General features: G+C 33.0%; 1 protein-coding gene across 5 annotated transcripts in view; it reads left to right on the plus strand.

The window, feature by feature from the left end:
• LOC130896195 (cell adhesion molecule Dscam2) overlaps positions 1-23,648 on the plus strand; it is a 260,584-nt gene that overhangs the window by 134,727 nt on the left and 102,209 nt on the right. For all 5 annotated transcript variants that reach the window (XM_057804116.1, XM_057804113.1, XM_057804114.1 and 2 more), the window contains exons 6-10: positions 1,220-1,323; positions 2,936-3,074; positions 8,361-8,563; positions 11,262-11,406; positions 21,758-21,909. In XM_057804116.1, coding sequence (XP_057660099.1) covers positions 1,220-1,323; positions 2,936-3,074; positions 8,361-8,563; positions 11,262-11,406; positions 21,758-21,909 — 743 coding nt within the window. The remainder of the gene's footprint in view (positions 1-1,219; positions 1,324-2,935; positions 3,075-8,360; positions 8,564-11,261; positions 11,407-21,757; positions 21,910-23,648) is intronic.

The raw sequence follows: 23,648 nt of genomic DNA on the forward strand, positions 1-23,648 counted from the left end.
ATTTCGCCAATGGGATCACATTTTGGTTCATTTAATAAATTTTTGTACTAATAATGCCCTGAATTTCTTCCGTTTATCTACAACTATACAGTTAAATGGAAAAAATCCGAACTCGCTACATGCTTCGATGCAACAGACAGACGGACGGACCTAATGCTAGTAATAGCCCATTTTTTTTAGAAAATGCTCTAAAAAATATCCACGTCTTCTGCGTAGTGGTCTTTAAAGTATCTTTGATTCATGTCAGGTTGAAAAAAAAATAACCTCAATGTGGTTTTTGGTTTCTCTTCAAACTTGCCCAGAATATTCATATCCCACTGTTTATTTACTGCTTTGACTTCTATCTGGAAGTAATCAAAATATTACAGCTTTTCTCACAAAAATTGTTATAAGTTCTCCAAGCTTTCACTATATATTCACGACAAATGTAGGCATTTGGATTATTTCAGCAGCATCTTCTGGTTGACAACATAACGAAATTATTGAATGAGAAACTGATATGACAACATTAAGCATGATAGAAAGAATTTTTCTGGAAAATATCTACAGTTTTAATAATACTACAATAATAATGTTACAAACATTCTAACGATCGTGAAATGCATGTACTACTTTCACTATATCTGTACTAATATTATAAACTTGAAGAGTTTTTTTATTTGTTTGAACGCACTAATCTCAGGAACTGCTGGTTCGAATTGAAAAATGCTTCTTGTGTTGGATGATCCATTTATTGAGGAATATTTTAAGCTATAAAATACTACGCTACGACCAATAGGAACGAAGTATCGAAGAAAAACGTTGCAAAAACAGGAAAACCTTATATATAAAATTTTCGTGCCACAATGTTATCATACTCATCCAAAACATCTTGACTGATTTTTATGAAATTTTATATGCATATTCAGTACGTCTGAGAATCGGCCAACATTTATTTTTCATACACTTAAATGTTGAGGGTGGTCCACCCCTTAAACTTTTTTTTTATTTTTCGAATGAAATTTATTTTTTTATATTTAAAAATACATACAAACCTTAATTTTCACCCTTCTACGATAAAGCTTTTTTTTTTGTTAATTATAAACTTTAATTTTTTGTCAAGATTTTTATTTTGTAACGGTATTGGATTAAAAAATTCATACTACTCTCAATTTTACACCCGTCTACGATCAACCCAAGCTGAAGATAACATAATATATTTTTTTTATATTTTTTACAGATGGTACACTCATGCAGGATTGGAGCCTAGTCTCATAATTCCGGGCCCAAGACTTCGGCAATTAGGTCCTGTATTAGCTATTGAGGCTGTGAATATTGAAGATGGTGAGATACAATCATTTTAGTAATATTAAGTAGTTGTAATAGATGCTAAAATCAAGTTTTGATTTTTTTGATCCACTTCAAAAAAAGATAAATTAAAATTATAACAGTTGTTTAACATAACTTTAATTTCTTGAAATATGTGCGTTGTACAAAAATTTAAAATAAAAATAGTTTTAGAAAAGTTTTGTGTGGTGGATTGAAATTTAATTTTGATAAATTGACTTTTGTGTTAATTTTATCATTTAATTAACATAGTTTCATATTTTTCACAATAATGACAAAATTTTAGTCCCCTTCCTTCTCTGTTAACTAAAAATATATCGACGAATATATTTTTAGTTAAAATATAAAATTACGAAACTAACTTTGTTAGAAGAAGTAACATAATAATGGTGTGATGCCAATCGGTGCATTATATTTTTTGTATTTTTTTAAATTAATATTATGTCGCAGTGGTTGTTTCTGTGTTAGCAACTTAATCTTTCGCTTGTTATGTACTTCTACCAGGTTCGCTACTTAAGTTTTGAGATAGACAAATAAAAACAAATATCTATAATTGGATATGGCTTTATTGTTTCTCAAAATATTCCCTATTAAAGTGAATACACTTTTGCATGCGTTTGAACCAATTGTGAAACAATCTGATAGAGGTAAATCCAACACATGTGATTTGAACGCATCAACCGCTTCTCAGGTGTAGAAAAATGTTTTAACTCGCGATTTATTTCTAATCTGCGGAAGTAAGAAGGAATCAATGGGTGCCAAACAAGGACTGTATGGCTAGTGACCCATCAATTCAATATTTTGAATGTTCGAAAACGTTTTTTGTTTGAACTGGTGTGTGAGAGCTCGCATTGGCTGCGATTGAGTTTTCGAACACTTCTGGCAAAGACATGCTGGTATACTATTTAGAATTGACCATTCTACGTTGGTCTAATGGAAGGTGGCGACAAGTTATTCCTAAAAAACAGGTTATCGTTTTTCTTCGAGGCGCTTAGAGCGAACAGCTTTTGTTAGTATGTCCCATAACGATATTGCTATATCAGTTTCCTCACAGCATCGACGTTTTCTAGTACAACTGCCAATTTTGGATAACATTTACGAAATTCATATTGCAGCTAAGTGCGACTACCATTGAATTCGGAACACCAGCGAAACATTGTGGTTTGAGATGGTTTTTGTCACCAAAAGTCGGAACGAGTTTATTGGCACACTGCTGTTAGTTTCATACACGTCGAAAGTCATAGAAAATCATCGCAGGTATGATAACACGTTCTTAGTACGTTGAAACATTTGACACATTCATATCATTGTTTCCATATCTCAAAACTTAAGTAGCTCCTCCTGATTTTTGTCTTATATTCTTCTGAAATTATATATAATCTTAATATTTGATCTCCGTGCCGAACTAATTAAAGTATCTATGGGGTTAAGATCACTTGAAGTTGGAAGTGACCGTTCTATCTAATTAACCAATGCTCTCAATATTAGATAAAAGTATTGTATTCAATTTTGTATTTGTATCTAAAACTGACAAATGTAACTAAGTAGTCGACTACGATGGGCAGAGGTATCCAGAGATAACCGGGATTGATATCTAATTTTTTTTAAGGTGGTGTTTACCGGTGTTCAGCTTCGAACGCAGGTGGTGAATCCAGTGCCGAATTACGATTATTAGTCTCTACCACGTTACATGTAGAAATTTCGCCGCCGTTGTTAAGTGTTCACATGGGCGGAACTGCCGAATTCAGGTAAATTATTGTTTCTCTATTAACGGAACTATTAAATATCATTGGAGCAATATAATTGTTAGCTAATAATTGTCTATCTCAAACATTATCTATTAGTCCAATCATTCATGTAGTGAAGTAGATGAATGGGTATAAACGGAATTAATTGGTAGTAAAAAGCTTGTAATTGAATGAAACTGTGCTATTGTAAAGACATTAGTGTTTCACAATATCAAAAAACTTTGAATAAAGAATAAAGTCTGTTTTTCCTCTTCCACCTGTTTGGGAAGTTATCCTGTAATTAAATTCTCATATCTAGTATTCCAGTATTGATAAATTGAATGTTTATCAGGAAAATTTGAACTCGATTGAAGCACATTAACCACCTCTATTGGAAATAAGTGACAAAGCATAAATCAATATTGTTTCGTTTAAGTATCGTACACAATAAATGGAAATTTTTCCAGTTCGCAATTACCAATGCCTTTGAATTAGATATAAAAATCTACACTTGATGAATATGAGATGAATATAAAAACAACTTTCTCAGTTTCTCTAATCAGTGTATGGCCATTAAGCTCCATTGGCTTTTGAAATTTTTGTCTGTGTTGTGTTCAAAATTTAATCAACGCTAGTTTTAAAACCAAAGACATCTTCTGCCCGCATAGGGTTTACGATAAAGGGGTTATTTGGAGTTGCAGTTGCTATCAATTTTACTTAATCAAAAGATACCTCATACCTTTCGACTCCTCATTTCAATATGCGCAAAATCTCTATCGCAGCCTCCAAAGGAGTGCCAGGACATTAAAAACTTTATATTTACTTATTGAAAAGATTTTTTTGTAACCAAGTGCGAGTATATCCATCAAAAATTAGCATTTTGCTTATGTGTTGACTAAAGTCCGTGAAACCACTCTGTTCTGTTCGTCTAGTTACTCCCGCATGCAACGGAAAGGTATGTCCCCACCTTAATACGAAAGTAATAATTAGAGCTGTCGAAGACAAAACATTTGCCCATGCCTTGAAGCTGAAAGAGGCAGCACTTGTTTCAGATAAATAAAAATAGTACATCTGTCATTTGGAGGAAATTGGGGTCGTTAATATTTTTTTTAGTTTGTTATCTATAATCTCAAGTTAGTTCTTGCTGTCTTTGTCATTTCGATAACTTTTTATCATTATATTCAATAAATTGTAGTTTTTACAAGTTTCGCTCCGAGAATGATACTCAGGTCCAGGAAATTTTGAGAATATTGAAGTAAGTACTTGCATAATTGGAATTTATATCTTCAAATGCGTAATACCATCTAACATTTATTAATATTATGGTCTTCATTGATTCACCTTTCAACCTACTATAATGACTGAAGGAATGCGCTGAAGTTCGAGATCCTCATCTGCAAGTGCAAACTTTCTATATTCACTACAGTTATATCATTATTAATCAATTTGCCAATAGTTTTAACCCGTAGTTTGATATTGTGAAACAATGTAATAATGTCTTTTTACATACTTGCACCACATTATTTGAGCTGTTAGGCAATGTATAATAAACTGTTAATTGTCTTGGATTTTCGTGAGTTCCATGTCGTTTCCTTATAAGACAAACCGTCAAGAGTCCTATTATTTACAAATTTTGCATCACACGATCACCTATGAAGTCACTTTTGTCACATGCCACCTGAAACCAAGGACATAAAATGAAACGTTAAAAAATTGAATAAAAAACATCACCTTAACGTTGCTGTCGGCTGCACCTTGGCTTTCACGATTTTCTGATTGTTGCCTTCATATTGCAAGCCTTGGCTCTCCTCCTTTAATAAAAGATTTGATGCCACCACACCGATTTTCTATATTTCTCCTCTTATTTGCAATATATTCCATCACAAAAAAGCAACTGAATTGATACTGACAACAAGTAATTTGTGTGGTGATACTTTGCACGTTTTTCATAACAGATTATTCGGAACTTCACCCCCGCGATATCTTTGATATGGCATTCAAAATAGTTCCAACACGTTTATGACAAAACCCGTTTTATGTGTCATTAGCGATTGCACTTAACACTCTTTCAAAGTTGAACTTTATTTTGAGAATGTTTTGACAATTTTTTCCCTAGCTTACACACATTACTTTTTACGAGATTTCGATTATAGTATAGTTATAAATTAATAAAGATAATCCACGTTTCTTTCTGACTTTTACGCTCTTCACTGAAAATACAATCATAATCTTTCATGACATTCAATAAACAATAAAAGTTTATTGGAGCATCGAAGTTACTATTAAGCACTCATCTAAATGTATTACGAGTATTTGAACTTCCGCGGATATAGTGCAATCATAGCTAAAACTCCAAAATTATTGCAATCAAGTATTGGAAACTAAATGAGAATGATGCACCGAATCTCAAAGATCTCAAAAACAAAACAAAATCAGGAAAATCTATTTAAAGTAATGAAATAGCTGAATTACGAATACACCTATTAATAGATGTTTAGATTATAAGGGATGTAAGTAACATTTTCTGGTCGAAAACGATTTTGTACCCGAGCAATGAAGTTCGAGACTAGTGAATATACTCACATCTAGTGAGGTGTATAAGATTTTTTACTATCCAACAGATTTAATCCTTGGATTTTATAAACTTGATTTGGTCCTCTCACATAAGTCTTCATCAAACTTATCCAAATTTTCTATGCTGAAAACCACCCTTTCATAGAGAAGATCACTATATTTATAAGTATCCTAAACCTTGAGCAAAAATTTGAATATTTTTCAACGAATTCTTCTTTCAGCTCCTTATACTTTTCCCAGCGATGTACAAAAAGTACAAGCTCCTCAAAATAGTCATTAACAGCCGACATCACCTCTTCATTGTTGGAAAATCACCGAGCTATTTTTTTGAGTCTGGGAATAGAAAATAATCCGAGAGAGCTAAATATGACGAGTAGGGTACATTAGGAAGCAGTTCAAACTTTAATTCCTTAATGCAAAAAGGATGTGTTAGCTGGTGCATTGTCTTGTTGAAACAAAACTTTCTTCCTATCCAAATGTAGCCGTGTATACTGGATTTCTTCGCCGTTGATAGTTTTTCTACAAGATAGTCGATGAAGATTATCCCACGCGCGTTTGAAAAAACCGAAGCCATGTCCTAGCATGCAGATGGAATGGTCTTGGCCTTGTTTGGATCCAGTTCTTACTTTTAAGTCCATTATTCTGAGTTTTGAAATGCCTCCTATATCTGCTAGCTCGCGCATTTTCAGTCGACGATCATCCAGTACCGATTCGGGGATTTACTTCAACATTTCTGGAGTCGTCATCTCATTTGGTCTTCGCAGGTTATACGGCCTCGTTTAAAATCTGCTACCCAATATTTTTCTGTTGATAACGAAGGAACAGTCTCATCCAGAGTAGAATCTAGTTCAGCTTTTATATTGGTTGAGCTAATGCCTTTCAAATAAAAGTATTCTATCACATTAAGATTATCAATTTTTTCCATGTTTACAAATACACCGAAACGTTCACTATTGATGGCTACCAATTAAATACTAAACAACGTGGCATCTTCAAACTTGAAACATATTCTGTATAGATTATGTATTTTCTAATACAGTGATATTTTTCAAGCAAATACCGCCATCTCTAGAGGTATGCCAGGTACATCTGAGACCATCCTCGTATTTGTACTGTTTATATCCATATCACTTATTTTTATCACTTTTCATGAATCAATAGGTACTATTTAGACATTTTTGAGGTATTATTTTGATGTTGTTGATGTAATTAAAAGTATATCCTATTTTTGGAATTGATACTTGGGAGAAAAAATGGTCTTTTCCAAGTAAATAAGATACACGATTCATATGGCATAGAATATTTCCACCGAAGAGTGATAAGTTGGTTTACGACACAAAGGTGGTAGGTTGGTATACAACCTAAAGGCCGGAATACGCATAACAAGTATCGTTCCGATCCGGCTACGATCATACAGACGAACGAGTGTCTGAAAGAAAAATGATACTAGAGTTTCAACAGCGAAGTTCACACCTTCACACACCTACACGAGTCCAATCATGCATCCAATCGTGTTCCGAACGTGCTGTCTATACGTCTAATGTCTGCAGGGTGTCTGCTGGAATTTGTAATCATTATTCTGGGTTTTTTCGGTGTTTGTTTCGAGTATGAAACCGTGATTGCCTTGTAGGGCTAAGAAGGACAATAAAAAATGTTTCAATTAAAATTAATTACAAATTTCAAACAAAAGATGCTAAAATTCGCGCATTTTAAAGCATTTCTTGTTTTTGTCTCACGCAAAATAATAATTTCCCTTTTCTTCTCGAAAACAAAGCTAGATGTGAACATAACTCTGTTCTCCATGAAATCTCTCCGGTTTTCTTCATCTTCCTTATCTAGACAAAATGCCACCATGGCTAAATCGCAGTTGCTGAAATTTTTGGAAAGTTTATGCAAAGAAAATTTCGAATCGAGACTATATCAATGTATAAATCAGAAATAATTCGGAAGGATTTGAGATATTGGTGATCACTCCTTCCGATCCCACAACGATCCGTTCTTTTGAGCAAAACCGAACCGGAGTCGGATCGGAGTAGTGTCCCGACATTAAGGGTGGTGAGTCAAATGCAATCGATACCCTTTCAGTAATTGTTACTTACGTCCTCCAATAAGTGTAAGTAAAGGGAGGAAAAAATACATGTAAATGATGAATTCGTAACTAAAACTGACATTTTATAAGTATTCGAAATGGCTATAGCTGAATATGTTCAAGTAAAATGAATATGATATAGAAATAGAGGACAAGTCATTCTTTACAACACAGGTATAGCTAAAGTTTGACAGTCTACTTCGCTGTAACTACTGCACCCAGCTTTCAAAAGGCGTTTAACTCTATATGAGTAAAGCTTTATAGTAATCTCGCAATTTATAGTATCGAATTGCATATATGTTTTATGTTTCTATTGATAATTTTCAGCTTAGGAGCGATTTGATTTATCTTAACACTTTGAACTGTCACATACATTTAGTAAAACTTTTTCAGGGCCATACCCTGAGAGTAAACTCGAAATGGTACTAAATAAGTGACGTAATAATGAATAATTTCACATCACATGTGTTTATTCGTGTATAACCAAAATAGAGCGCATAGAGTCGAGAATCTCTAAAATAATTTAGCGGAAAGTGAGCAAGATGACGGTTTTATTTTAGATATTGATTTTTTTGTCGATTTAAGACTAGAAAATCATATTGAAAGCAAAAAATTTTTTAAAAATAAATAATAACTCATTTCAGATGTGTAGTTTCTTCTCAGAGCGGTGGGCCACATTTAGTTACGTGGTACAAAGATGGCAGACAACTCCCAAGTACAGGTCGAGGATCTAGTGAAACCCTCATTGTTAACAATATTGGAAGAGAAGATAGAGGCATGTATCAATGCATTGTAAGACGAGCCGAAGGTGATACAGCTCAAGCAGCTGCTGAACTCCAATTAGGAGGTAACATGAATTTTTTCGTATAAGTTTTATAAATCTTTATTCCATATGTATCAACTGTTAGAAAATTTATAGTTTCAGCTATGGAGTGTGATGAAAAACGGAGTAAAATAATTCATCTGGTCAAAATAAGATAAAATATGAAATTTGAATTATTCTTTCAAATTATTCGTTGATTTTGATTAGCAACGTATTCATGTCAACGTTAGATTCATAAATAAAGACATTTCTTTTTGTTTATCAGTCAAAATGTTCCAAATAAGTTCTGCACTCACTTGTCTCATTTGCGAAAATACTCTGCATGAAGTCGTACAAGATTTGAAGCTCTTCACTTAGCTCTCGAGTATGGAATCGCAAAACGAATGGGTTTGTCCACTTTTGCACGATTCCTTCTCTTATTGGGGTCGAAGTGCGTCTAGAACTGTCATTACATAATTATAACAGATGGATTTTAATATTTCGGTAGCTTTTAGCACTTTTTTCAAAATCAAAACAGATACCAATAGTATTTCGTTGCTCAAAATTCAAATTCCACGAAAATACTACAGTGACGATCTCACTAAAGAGGCTATTCAAGCAGAGTCATAAACTGTAACATACTAGTGTAAATTGATGGAGTAAAAGTATATGATGATTGATATATTTTCATTCATTTATTTTGAAATTTCATTGCTTAGATAGACTTTGCTTTTTCATGCCAATCAGATAGCTCAGATGTTATATCAATTTCTCACAAAGCTTATTCTTTCTATCAATTTATAATTTATACACCATTTTTGAAATTCCATTTTGGTTCACACAAATAAATTTCACTTTTCTTTCTAATTCTCCACAAAATTTAGTGTGTGCTGGACTTTCAGATATGCCTGAAGCTCTTCGAAATCTATCTTTGTCGTTTGTATTTGACTGTTATGGTATTAAAATTTGTATTGTATAATTTCATCAACAATTATTGTATTCTACTATGAAAATTGAATTCAATTATCAGTTATTACACAAATTTTGTAATTATTGAATGCTGATGTTGTAGTATAGGTTGTTTCGAAGTAGAATCTTTTGCAAAGACATAATTTCTCAATTATATATTGAAATAAAATTACATTTTAGTATAAATATCCCAACGTTCCTAATTATTACAACTTAAAAATTATTCGTAAAATTTCAAAAATTATGATGCGGCTCTTGGGATACTCAATGTTCACAGTTGATCTATTAATTCCACTCCTTTAATAAAATTCAGGATGCGAGATGACATTAGCAGCCAAAGATCTCCTATTTCATACGAGGTATAATGCTCTGAAACTTCATAGTCTCTTACACTTTGAGAAAATGTGGGTATAGGTTTAGTCCTGCACGTTGCATCTTCTGCTTATCTTAGTATCTTTAGATGTCTATTTAAGCAGCAATACCAAGACAAGACTCCTGTTTCCAGGAGTAAATTTGCCTGTCTCAGCACCTTCAGATTATCCATTAATTGGCTCTTCCCCTATCTACCTTCTTTTCTAGAATATCATTTATTATCTTGTAGCCAATTCCACAGAAAGTGTGGAAAGTGATTTATCCGCCCCTACTTTAGCAGCTCTGTCGGCTCTAGCATTTCCCTACACTTCATTGTGTCCCAAAACCCGTTGCAGAAAAATTTCAATTCTTCATACATGTCTCATTCATTTTATTTATGCATTTCCAGACCAGTTTTGATATTATGATATTGGATCTCCGTTTTGCGAAAAATTTTTTTTAAATAAACACATTTTTTAATTACATATATTTTTGTTTAAAACACACTTGGTATATCGCACAAGCTTAGTCCAAATTTAAATGCCAGATCATTAAAAATTATATTTTTTAACAGTATTCGACAACTTTTTGGAAATTAGATGAAAACAAAACAGATTTTAAGCAAAATAATTAAGAATGCCGTTGACATTTTGTGTTATTCTGCTCTTGTTGATTCTTGTTGAATGTGCTGTTGAACTTATGGAAATAGATGTTATGTAAGTTCAAGTTACACGCTGGTAATGCGTTACTCTATCTACGAATTCCAAACTACTATCACTGTCATTATGACTCGACGGAGTAAAAATAAAATCAAAAATTTAATTTTTGGAATATACAAATACTACGAAATGAATTAACAACAAAGTCTTCATCAAGAAGTTGTTCATCGTTACAATTACCGTATAAGTAAACATACAGTATATCGAGTTCATCACTACTTCATGTAGAGCCCTAACTGGTCTTTTCCTAACCATAATTTATCACAACCAGATGTGCTCGGACATTTATAAATTGAGGCCATAGATGAACTGTTTAGGCACAAGTCATGATTCTGTTTTCTTGATACTGACTCTCGTAGTAAAGTATATAGACGGCATGTCGAGAGATAATATGTTCAAATTGATATCACAAAAAATATCTGCTGTAGCCGTACGACTCATACGACCTAGTTGTGATTAGAAACAATCATTTGACATCCGACCACAACATAACAGACATTTTAGAAACAACCTAACCATCAAGAGTGCTAGGCCCTTAACCAACATTATAATTTTTGTCCTCATATTGATTTTTTCATTTCAAAAAATATACTTCAATTTGCAAGTTGATCACTACCAAAAATATGTCAGTTATGTTTAATAAACTACGTTTTGTGAAATATTGATAATGCTCTTGAACGTAATCGTTATTTTCACAATTCCAGACGCTCCTCCAATTCTCCTGTATAGTTTCATCGAGCAAACACTTCAGCCAGGTCCCGCTGTTTCCCTTAAATGTAGTGCCTCAGGAAATCCGACACCGCAAATATCATGGACTCTGGATGGTTTCTCATTACCTAGCCATGGAAGGTAATTACTTATAATTATTTCAGCATCAATTATACAAGCATGATTTATATTATTATCCATTTCTTGATTAGCTCATGAATATTCAATGAATTTTTCTCAGTAAGAGCTTTGTTTGAATCAATTGTTTATTATACAGGATCCAAATACTATATGACCAAATTTCAGCGCCAAGTTTAGGTCAAAGTTGCCCTTTATAGTTCATAGGTTAAACCAGTATGTCGACCAAAACTATACTTGTGTGCATAGAAATCGGCCTACTGTAAACTTTTGACTTCAACTCTAGTTTCAGATCAAAAAAATATGCTGAAAGACAATTTAATATGCTTTAATTTGAGTACAGATGTATGAAAACTTATTTCTACTTCCTATTTTTAACATAGTGAAAGGATCGTGTTTGGTATAGGAAATCTATCTCTAATTGTTGTTTTCAGTTCAGTTGCTGGGAAGTTTTCAACTGCACAAACCAAATATTCGCGCTGGTTAGTGTTGTATCCAGTTTGTATCAGAGTGTCTCAACGAGAAGGTAGTGGACCGCTCTGATGAGTTTCAATGAAATCTAAACCGGTCTCTTCTTGTGAATGCGAGCAATTAAAGATGTAGGTCTATCTAGGTTATATTCTTTGAAGGATATCGGTATTCGTTGCATATTCAAGCAGGAAACTAATTCTTTCCACCTTTGAGGAATGGCACAGCATGTTTTCGAATTGAACGAACTTTAATAAATATTATTATTTTATTATCAACATCAAAAATTACTTTCTTTGTTATTGAATTGAAATATTCATCTTCTGCTTCTTTATTGTAAGAATTTTGTGCCGTTTAAATTTTTCCGTCATTGTGAAACATCTCTTTGTCTAGTGTTTGGTAGTGAGTTGATCTGATTGAATCGGTTCTAAGTTGAAAGATGCCTTTGAAATTCGTTCTTTTTATCTTTTCCAGATAAAGCAAAATGTCAGATCTGCAAACTCAAATGAGATAAAGTATTCAGATTTATTGGTATATTTCATTAATTTCGAACTGTCACAATAAAACGGAACAAAAGTTAATCATCCTCAAACGGTAGGTAGTAGATAGACCAGTAAACATTAGTACAATTCTTCGGAATACTATGTATATACGTATACAATATTATAACTCCATATATTCAATTTTCAGAAAAGTTTGCATATTTTTTTATTTCTTGAAAAGACCAAAATAAAAAGGGTGATAAGATTTCAAATTGACACCTTGTGTGTATTAGTGCAGAAGCCAGAGCCTGATAATGCAGTTTAAAAAAAATGGAATTTTCTTTAACTTGTTCTAAAACTAATTATATTGAAAATGTTATTAGCATTTTTAGTATAATTTTTAAGAGTTTTTCGCACTCCGTATATTCACTGGAATTGTGAAATACTTCATAAGATAGTCGGAAATTCTTCTTATTGCATAGTTATGATGAACTGTAATTTCAGAAAAATGTAAGCAATAAACTTTTTGCCACTATGGAGGAAGAGTAGAATTGTTTATTCGAGGTCCATTTTCTATATTTTGAAATGCTATAAAACTGGAAGAGCTATGGAAATAGAAATGTTTCAAGAGGATTGGTTTGATTGAACAACAATGTCTTAAAGGCTTTTGGTAATGAAAGTCCTTAACTGTGCGTGTATGTGTGTGTATGTGAAAGAAAATGACTTGGAAGCAACTCCATCAGCTTCAGAATTTTTCAATAATACTACTTAAATATTAATTTTAATATCCTTGATATAATTTACTAATAGATCTAAAGTTTGTCGGTTATCTATGCTTAAAAGGTGTGTGAGGTTTAGAGGTAGGGAGTAGTTTTGTTTAACAAGTAATTGTAACAAATTATTTGTTTTATGAATGTGATTGCTGCATCCAATAAAAATGTGATTGAGATCAGCACAAGAATTATCATCACAGGTACAGGCCGATGATTGTATAATACCCAGTTTTGCAAGATGGGCAAAGTATCTTCCATGACCAGTCTTCATTCTTGTTGAGTAAAATTTCGAATTGTGTATCTGGTAGAATATATTTGGAAAGGTTAGGTGTTAATAGGTATTATTATATCTAGTTGTGAAATTAAGGAACAAAATTTATAGAACTCGGACGATGAAGAGTACATGGATGCAATCTGATAACACCTAAAATGCTAGTGTAAATTCGGCGTTCATTCGACAGAAAAAAATACACATTGGGCAAGCTGTAACATAAATTCTGCAAATCACCGCACGTCATTAGTACTTACAATAGCGCTGATATAAATTTTCAAAAGTTTTTTCAACCATCCTATCTAGTTAGTATTAGTTGTATTTTTTGTCGGGATGTCAAAGACTGGTTCGGACAGATTTTACATATCCCTAAGGGAGAGAAATTACGGAAAAAATGGTGTAATGTAATGAAAAGGGACAGTAGAAGGCATCTTGTTTTACCAAGTACAAGTGATCGGTTTCGTTGTGAATCATTTCGAGGTAGGGAGGTACTTTCATTTTCTCAATAGCATATTCAAAACTTGAAACTTACGATACATGGTAGCTTGACGTATTATTGTAACAATAATGTAGTAGTTTAAGGTGTTACCTTGTGATTTGATAAAATAATTGGTCTCCTGATTGTGTCGCATTTTGTAAGTTAGTTATAAAATCGTCAAAAGAAATCTACATTAACATTAACATTCTAATTTATTATTTAAATTCTGAATAATATAATAACTATACATCAACTGTTGTTCCATTGGCCCATAAGAATGCCCTGTATCTTAAACAAGATTGGTAATGGAAAAAACTCAATTTCTTCTTCATGTTTGGATGAAAATTTCATGTTTACGTCAAACCGGTATTATTTTCGATAACGTCGAACTCTATTTGGAACTCTACAGGTAACAAATCAATCATCTTTCGTCTAAAGAAGAGTAGTTCATTGCATTCGTCCGACTACTGATTAATTTGTTACGCCAATGATTTACATTTAGCAACGTGAATAAATCATCAAAGTGCTTAACTGCATGTGTTTCGTACTTCGTTTCCGGTTAATTAGAAAGCAATTTTGGGTTCGTGAACTTGGAAAACTAGTTTTGGAAACTTTCCGGCAGTTTCAATGGGGAATCTTAACGTTTGCATATATGAGATAGTTCAACAAAGATTATTCAAGTTACTTAATTGAAAATATAGTGAACAAAGAACTTAAAATAGGTGCTTTATGTTGAAAGGAATCACTATTCAAAGAAGACATCAATTTTGGAGATTAATATTTCATCCAGAGCAGGAGGAAGGGCTTCAGCTCTCTATAACTCAATGATTTTTGTATGAGTCTGAAATGACAACATTTTCGACATTGATTTATCAATAGTTTCACTCAATTTCTTGTCATTGGGTAAATTTTTAATGCGATATTTGTTAAATACCATGCTGTTGCAGAAAAACAAAACTTGCTTATCTACTATAAAGATTTTTTTTTGTAACACACCGATACAGTTTGTATCGATACAAAATCTTCAATTAGACCACCCTATTTTTTCTGATGACGATATTGTAATATTGAAAGTTTTAGTAATTACGTTTCTTCAGCTTAGAAACTCGTTGACCTCGCAATTTATTTTTGATCTGCGGGATGACCCATTGATTTGATGTTTTGACTGTTCAGGAACGTTTCTGTTTTAACTGATGTGTGAGAGCTCGCATTTTCGTGGTGGAGAATAATTCGTCTTTTACGATTGTTTCGAGTACTTATGGCAAACAAATGCTGGCATACTATTCAGAACTGACTGGTCCACGTTGATCGGATGAACGGTAAAGTCCAGTTATACCGAAAAGACAAGCGACCATTTACTTCGTACGCGAGCAACTTTTGTTGAATTTGGCTCGTCTTGAAAAACCCACACAGTCATCTTTCTGTACACCAATCGACACGAGCATTTTTTTGAGCGATTGTCAAATTATGCGGTATCCAACGCGAACAAATCTTTCTGAAAACACAAATGTTTATGTAATATTGAGGGTATGCAAGTGGAACTGATGCCTAAGTAAGCCTCAATCTTACGGTATGTCAAATGACGATTTTGCAATATCAGTTCGCGCACACCATCGATGTTTTCTGAAACATCAACTGATTTTGGACGACTTTCACGAAATTCATCCTGTAGCGATATTCGACCATGATTGAATTCTGGAAACCAACGAAACACCTTGGCTCGAGTTGGTGCTTCACCACCCAAAGTCGAAGCGAGTTGATTTAATCCACGTTAAAAAACGTTCTGATTAAGTTCACAATTGAAAATGTCAAAAGTTATGATGGAAATGTTAGATTTGACATATCTACCTCAGTGTTGCAATAACTCAAAACTAAAGTAGTAGCCCTAGACATCTTATTGCCAATTTTTTACATTGAAAAAATCTTGTTAAAGCGATTAATAATAAACTTTGATAGTTAACGAGTTAATAAGAAAAGTTGCATAAAAAAACTCTTGTTAGCTACATATTTCGATGATGATGCTGATTTATAAATTTATAAAATCTTTAAAACTATTCCAAAAACAAATCTTTAAAAACATCCGAAGCGACAGTTTACTGAGAGCATTCGTTTAGTGGCTTTAGAAAATATATCTGACAACGTCGCATTTTAGACAGAGTAATCGAAAATCCATTTGGAAATTTAAATTATTAATCGTTACCAATTTGAAGTTGAACAATATCAACTTAGTATTTGCTCGACAACCAATTAGGAAAACTCAGCATAGTTAATCGGGAACAAAATAACTTTATCGAAGAGAAAGGTAGTCAGAGAAAGGAAAAAGTTGCTGAAAAATTTCTATTTAAACTAACTGGACCGTTAAACAAGCTTTTCATTAGGTTTCAACGTATATCCAGATAAAGTACGGAGACCATAAAAAAATTCATAAATCTTCATATTAGTTATAAAATAATATTCTACACACCGAATTTAAATGTGCTTCGTTATTGTCGAAAGCTGAGAGAGATAATCCTTAACTACCTTCCTAATTCCCTCATCGCTTTCACACTCAAGGTCGAATAATTTGTGAATTGGGCTCTCCCTAATTGCCTAGACCCTAGATCATTTTTGTTTAAACCTTAAAAACGGTTCCTACCACAGGATAAATGATAGTGCGATAAGAAAATCATGAATTGAAAATAATTCACAAATATGGTAATAATTGAACCGAAATCGAATGGTAAGATTTTTTAAGAATGTACAGAATAAATATAAATAAATTTCAATTGAACTATTAAAGCAAATACATCGAAGTAGTTTGTTAAGTTTTCTATCTTGATGGCGACATGATCTTACCTTCGCACAACGAAGATGTTGATGTAAGTATCAACAATACCAGCCAGATCATTATGAATTGAGTGAAGGAAATATTAATGAAGCATTTTCTATCAATGCCCATTTTTCACGGTCATTAACAAAATTTCACTCGAAGATTGACACAGGAAAAATTGAAAAAAATGTGTATTTCCCTCTGCTGATCCATCAATTGGAAAGAACTACTTCATTGTCATGCTAATATGAATGGTGGAGTTTTTAAGATACAGTCATTAACTACTTTGACTACCATTGACATCATTCCCCCTAGTTTATGTTAAATAGAACGAAATATGAACATTTTATGAAAAATTAAGATAAATTTGATCCTGACAACATTCGTTGAATCAAATAGCCACCTAATAGATGTCAAACTTACTCGGACTCTCCACTATCAATGGCTAAATGTTCTCATAGGTCTAATAAGGATAAAAATGAGTTTTTGGATATCTTAGGAATATCGACTCTAATTCAACTTCTGTGTCTTCAAAAGGCTTTTCACAGTTATCAAATTTCTTGAACTATTTCGGTATTATCTTCATAAAAGAACTGCACACTCATGAAAAAATCTGACTTCTAAATATCAGAAACCAAGCCCTTCAAACAAATCCTATAGCAGGGCAACCCAATCACTAAGCCAACTCCAAAATGTACAAAATTCTTTCATAAATTTTCAAATAACTCACCCATGTATTCGTTTTATATTCGAAATCATTAACTAAGTCCAATATATAGATGTTGTTAAAAACTAAATGAAGGCTTGAGTTGCACAATTTCAACTTCAAATAATGAACTGGAATGTCGACTGGCTTGTCAGAATCCGTACTAGATGAATGTTAGTGTTGCAAGAAAGAAGGTAAACTAAAATCAAAACTCTAGCATAAGTCAGGAACGAGCAATAGTAAACTATGATAATTAACAAGTTACGAACAATATTTGCACCAAAAAAATGTTAAAAATCGGCTACAAATTTCGATTATGTGTAGGATAAAGGACTGATCTAGATAATACAGAAAATGAACTATGAAATGATTAGAAATGCTACTAGGAAAATTGCACCTATTAGGTCTTACATCGCAAATGCAGAATAGTCATAAATGTAGTCAGGTCGTTATGGACTACTTCAAAGAAATAGGCGAAAGTAAATACCACTGAAGCCGTTGCTGTAGCAGGCACCTATCATGGCGTGACTTTAGATGTCATCAATATTTGAATTATATACCTCAAGTGCTATTTTTTTCAATATGTTTTTGACAAACTGAACTGGAAGAAAATGAAAACACTCAAAATATCGATTTTGCTTTTGACCTGGAATGTAAGAGGATATCATTTCATCCAGTTGAAAATAAGAATAGGAGACATACTTGAGTTCACTCAGGTGAAACCTTGAGATGATTTGTCGTAAGTTCTCTGCTAGATGAAAATGAAGAACACTTGCGATCAACACATAAAATGAATGGAAGGCACTAGAAATTCGAGATATTGATATGCACCAATTCAATCTGTACGTAATTCCTCCACATGACTGACGATTGCAAAGATCAATCCAGTTATTCATACAAAACTTTACGGTCCCAATTAAAATCTTCATTTATAATTCTTCTGGAAAACCTTCAATAATCTACTATGCGTTTTAATTTACCAATAAAGCAGAGATAAATGAATATAAAATAAACTTTCTTAAGAATTAAAATATTAGGTTATAATATATTTTTTTACTGAATTTGAATGCGAGGTCTTTTTAGTTCTTTTCGTAACTCATTATTATTCCCTAAGTGTAAAATTCTCCTTTTTCCAATCCATCTTTGATACTCCTGATGACAGACGCAACAGAATGTATACCTGTGGAAATTGGTTAATGATAACTTTCGTAGCTGCTCTTGACAAGTGGATAGTTGGACACTATATAATGAAGACGCACGTCTCTGAACTTTGCCCCTATATTTGCTTCAGTTTAATTTGACAGGAGATTGTTTCATCAGTGTTCATAGCTCTTGAAGCAGCGTTTCTCAGCCTCTTGGTCGACGACCCACCCCCAAAGCTCCTCTACTGCCCACGCACCATGATAAAATCGGACATAGATAATCAATTGAGCGGCTTCATTACTATCTGTAGTCTCGTCTACATTTTAAGAAGCTGATGCTGTACATCTTCAGCACTACCACTAATTTGGCCAGCTACATACAGTATCGGTGGAAAAATACATGGATTGAAATTGTTGCAAAATTATCTTCAAACCTAGTTTCTACAATTTGTGTTGTAACTGACGAAATAAGGTCTTTACTAATGGTGTAATCTGGCTAGTTCCTATGATACTTTGTTAAAGGCAAGTGAAACTTTTTCATTCACAGAAAAAATTTTTTTAAAGGTATTGAATTTACTAGGGCCCATATCAATTGAAAATCGGTAAGCATACATTCACAATGAGTTATTATCTTTTCCAGTTTATGTTTTCTATGAGAAGGTTGTAATTAAGTCATATTTCAACTTACTACATTAGCTGAATTACCATATGTAATAAGTTTTAGTCTCCTGGGATACTTCCTCTTGTTAGAAATTCCCACCATTTTCTAATTAAGGCAAAGCAAGTACATTTTCATGGGTCCGATGTAAAGTTTTATTGCTACGAACTGAGAGAGTAGGTAATAATAATAATAATAATGTGTTGTGTTTCTGTGCGAAATATTTCTATGCTGAATTGTTCCATTCCTAAAGCATTGTCAGGTTATGATTCAAATATAATCCTTAATTAATGATTAGACTAATCACTACAGTTATATTTGACAAGGCACAGTTTCCGAAAGTACAATGTTATCTTTTGCATTGACTAATAAAACTTTATATATTTAGCAACCAACAAGTCATAACATAATGTATAAATTTAATGTGATCCTTCAATAAAATTTTCATAACTTTCTGCAGTTTCACGATTTGAGATAATTTCATTATAATAATCTTGACTAGTATGAATAGTATATAGAAACTTTAGAAACGCCCTTATCACGATATCATGATTTGTTTGGGGTATCTCATTCGGAGTTCTGCCTTTCTATTTCGAAAAATCAAGTATTTTAACTATGAACTACTTGGAAACTTTTATGTTATGTTAAATGTATAATATGCCTTTCAAAGATAGATGGAAAATTTACTATCAGTCGGATGTAAATTCGACGAGTAAAACCATGGAAATAAGGCGAATTAAAAAAGGAATATTCTTAAAAAGCAGAGCCCCTTAGTCATGAAGATATAATTGCATACGAGGGTTGCTATTTACTGTTGTTTTGAGATAGGCAAATAAAAACAAAAATATGTAATTGATTTCTGCGATTCGTTTACCTGGCAAAAAAATGTTGGTGTACCATTCAAAATTAACAGCGACCATTTGCTTCTAAGTGCTTCGTGCTCGAACAACTTTTATTGTATTTGGCTCGTTTTGAAAGAGAGTTGTGCTAAAGTCTGAATTGTAATTATTAGGAACTAATAAATGAAGAAAAGATCAAAATTGCATTGGGTTATTGTAATAAAATGATATTTGCTTCTTAAATACAACTCTATCCCATTTTTTTTTTTTGAAAAAAGAAAGATATATCCTTATACTTATATGGTTTTTGGCAAAGTATGGTGGATATGCAACGAAGAACATCAATATCCATTGAATGGATAAATTTAAACCAGTAACAATTGACTGAAAAATGAATGAAATTGAAAGAGTAGAGAATGATTTTGCCTCACAATGTAAAGGATTCATTGGGAATATTTCAATAAATCATTATTCCACCTTTAGCAAATAATTTATTCTATATATAAAGTTTAATGTTACCGTAGCAACAACACTTATACTTCGGTCTCTGAAGACGATAACTTGTTTATCGAAACGCGTGGCACACAATGTAATTTTAAGTGTTGGTGTAGTATTCGTAAGCAGAAGTCTAGATAGAGATTGCATGAATAGCTGCTAAACTTATAACACGTCTTTCTCATTGAATTACAGCTGAAGGTTAGCAAATTGAGGACTCAACTTGGGTTTCGTTCTATTTATTGATTAATACAAATTATTGGAATAATAATATTTCATTAATTTTTGTCGACAAATACAAACATCAATTACTCAGACATATTGACATGGCTGATTAGGTATTGAGACCTTTCAAATAATGCATTACATTACCAACATTTCTTTTTAAAAAGTATAGCGATGAAGTCATCACGTTCACATAGATAACTTCAAAAATAGAAAGGTATCCTCGCGAAAAGTTTAATCAAAAATTCAAATCGAGAAGTTTTAGGATTTTTCCTTGAAGTTGTCGGTTTACGAAGTATCGAATTTGTTCCTTTCATTTGCACCATACTGTATACAACTCTGTAGCGTTGAGTGCTTATTTCAAATCATTTTCGTATTATTTCACCTCCTAATAATGTGAATCGTGTTAATCCATTAACCTCTCTATTTTGTAGCCGAGGGTACTTTGAAGACTGATTAGTTGGTGAAGTTAGACAATTTATCTCGAGCCTCACCTCCAAACTACTCGTATTATTCGTATTTTCTATTTTACTCAGCATTGAATTGATATTGGGTCATTACCGATATGCGATTTGATCTAGTTGTATTTTATATATGGAATTATTATATTGTATTTTATTTAGAGAATATTGTAAATGATCCCGAACGGCAATTTGTTGACCCTCCTCTCGCTGTTAATAGAAAAAGCTCTGTATCATAGCCGAAAGGGCAGTAGCAATCCTTCCAACGTATAGTTAACACCAATCAACGTTCTTTAATATCGAATAAAACAAAGTCTCATACATTTATCATTTGGAAACAAACCATCAATAGTCATCAAAACGAAAGAAAAGAAAAAACTAATCATACAAAAACAACACAAATTTCCATTGTAAATTCCAACGTAGTCAATTCTGTTACTTTTCAACGACCAAACTATTCCACACGTATTAATCTTTTTGTTTCCATATCCCAATTTTGTTTTTCTAGTTCTTGTTCTCAAAATCTCCCAAAATCTCATTGTTTCAGATTCGTAATTGGACAGTACGTAACCGTTCATGGAGACGTCATCAGCCATGTTAATATCAGTCATGTGATGGTAGAAGATGGCGGAGAATATATGTGTACAGCAGAAAATCGCGCTGGAAAAAGTTCGCACTCTGCAAGGTTGAATATTTACGGTGAGTATAGAAAATTTATTATAGATCAAAGAGTCGGCGATCATATTATGTGGGTTTAGCGTATTAATCCCAGAAAAATATTTCTTGAATTACTAACTACTATACTATTGCAAATTTCACCCCTTTGATACATAAAAAATAATTTTTTTGCAAGGAAACTACGTAGACAAAAATTCTATTCAATAAATTCCCCGATGTATTCCGAACATCGCATTTTAATATGCAAGCAATGGGTAGTGGTCATACACTCTTTAACTTGGATAGTGAAAATAAATGGGATAAACTCTTTTTCTTTCGAAGAACTGCACTCATATCCACCGTATTTATCTAAACTTGGAATTCCTATTTTTTATATCAGTTTTTAGCCGTTGCTATTCTATATATATGTCCTTTGTGTCCCTGTGAAAGATACAGAATTCTCGATATAAATTTTCATATTTGAGAGTTCAGCTCTGCTTCATTGAAGCAAAAATTGTAAATTTTCAACAAAACTAATTATTTCTGCAGTAGAGTTATTGTTTATGTTAAAAGTCATCCCAAGAGCGCAAACCATATTACACTCGAGAAGTTCGAATGGTTCCTTCCGTGTGGAGATGCCTTTGGATATTGATCTTGAACTTCTGTAGGCCTGAGTGTTCGGAAAAGGAAAGCTTGGTAGCTGAATCTACATGCTTGCCCTTCCCCAAAGAAAGAAGTACCAAAAAATTGACCTTCGGCGTCTGCATGCGAACTCGGTATTCATCCACGTATGCCAAATGTGTAAACAATACTTCAAATCTGGGCCTTGTAGAGGATTAGAAGTTGTTGTGTATATCCGAGCAGGACCAAATCATGTGCTGTAGTGCCCGCATTGTTTGTAAAAGCGGCAGCCTAGATATTTGCTGGATTAAACTGAAATGTTTAAGATTGGTATTGATAGTCATGATATGTTTATGTCTACGAATTGAGATGCTAGATGAATTTAATGGGGGTTTGATTCAAATGACTACATCAGTACGCTATCATCAGCAAAGCTATATATCAGGTTTACTGTTTTATCCAGTGATTCGTTGATGTACAGAAAAGAGGGAGAATAGGTGACGAGATGCATCCATGAGATATGTCCATCGATTGCGACTTTAATGAATCGGTTTTTAAGAAAGTTACTAAGCCACAACAAACCGTATGATCTTAACTTACTTAAAAGGTTTGCATCCCAAACTATGTCAAAAGTACGATTGCTCTGGATTACCTATATTTCTCTATAGCTTCAGTCCATACGTTGGTGACATAGGATAAGAGATCCTTGGTTTATTAAAGTTTACGACATCTGGTCCTTGATGATGTTAGCATACTTTCTCCATGACCTTGACAACGGCTAGGACTAAAGCAATCGGACGGTAGTTGTTGGGAACCGTCTTTTTTCACTTTTTTTGATTTGGATTTAACCCGAGCAAGTTTCTAATCTATCGAGAAGAGACCCCTTTTATATGATAGAGAGAATAGTTTGCAAATCGAACCTGTTAGTTCAGCTGCGAATTTTTTAATACGATTGATGGTATTTCATCGGGGTTTCACCGCTTTTGTTATAGACCAGAAAGGCATTGATCCATTCGGCAATTGGAAGTTTGTTTTTGACTCTCTCAATACATCGTTCTTTGCAAGCATCTATGGTCTGCTTGCCTGTCAATGTCATTTATAAAGCTGAGGTACCCTTTTTAATTTTTCTATAGTTTTTTTTTTTAAATTACTTCTCTCAA

This window comes from Diorhabda carinulata, chromosome 7, assembly GCF_026250575.1.
Source record: "Diorhabda carinulata isolate Delta chromosome 7, icDioCari1.1, whole genome shotgun sequence".
Classification (NCBI taxonomy): domain Eukaryota; kingdom Metazoa; phylum Arthropoda; class Insecta; order Coleoptera; family Chrysomelidae; genus Diorhabda; species Diorhabda carinulata.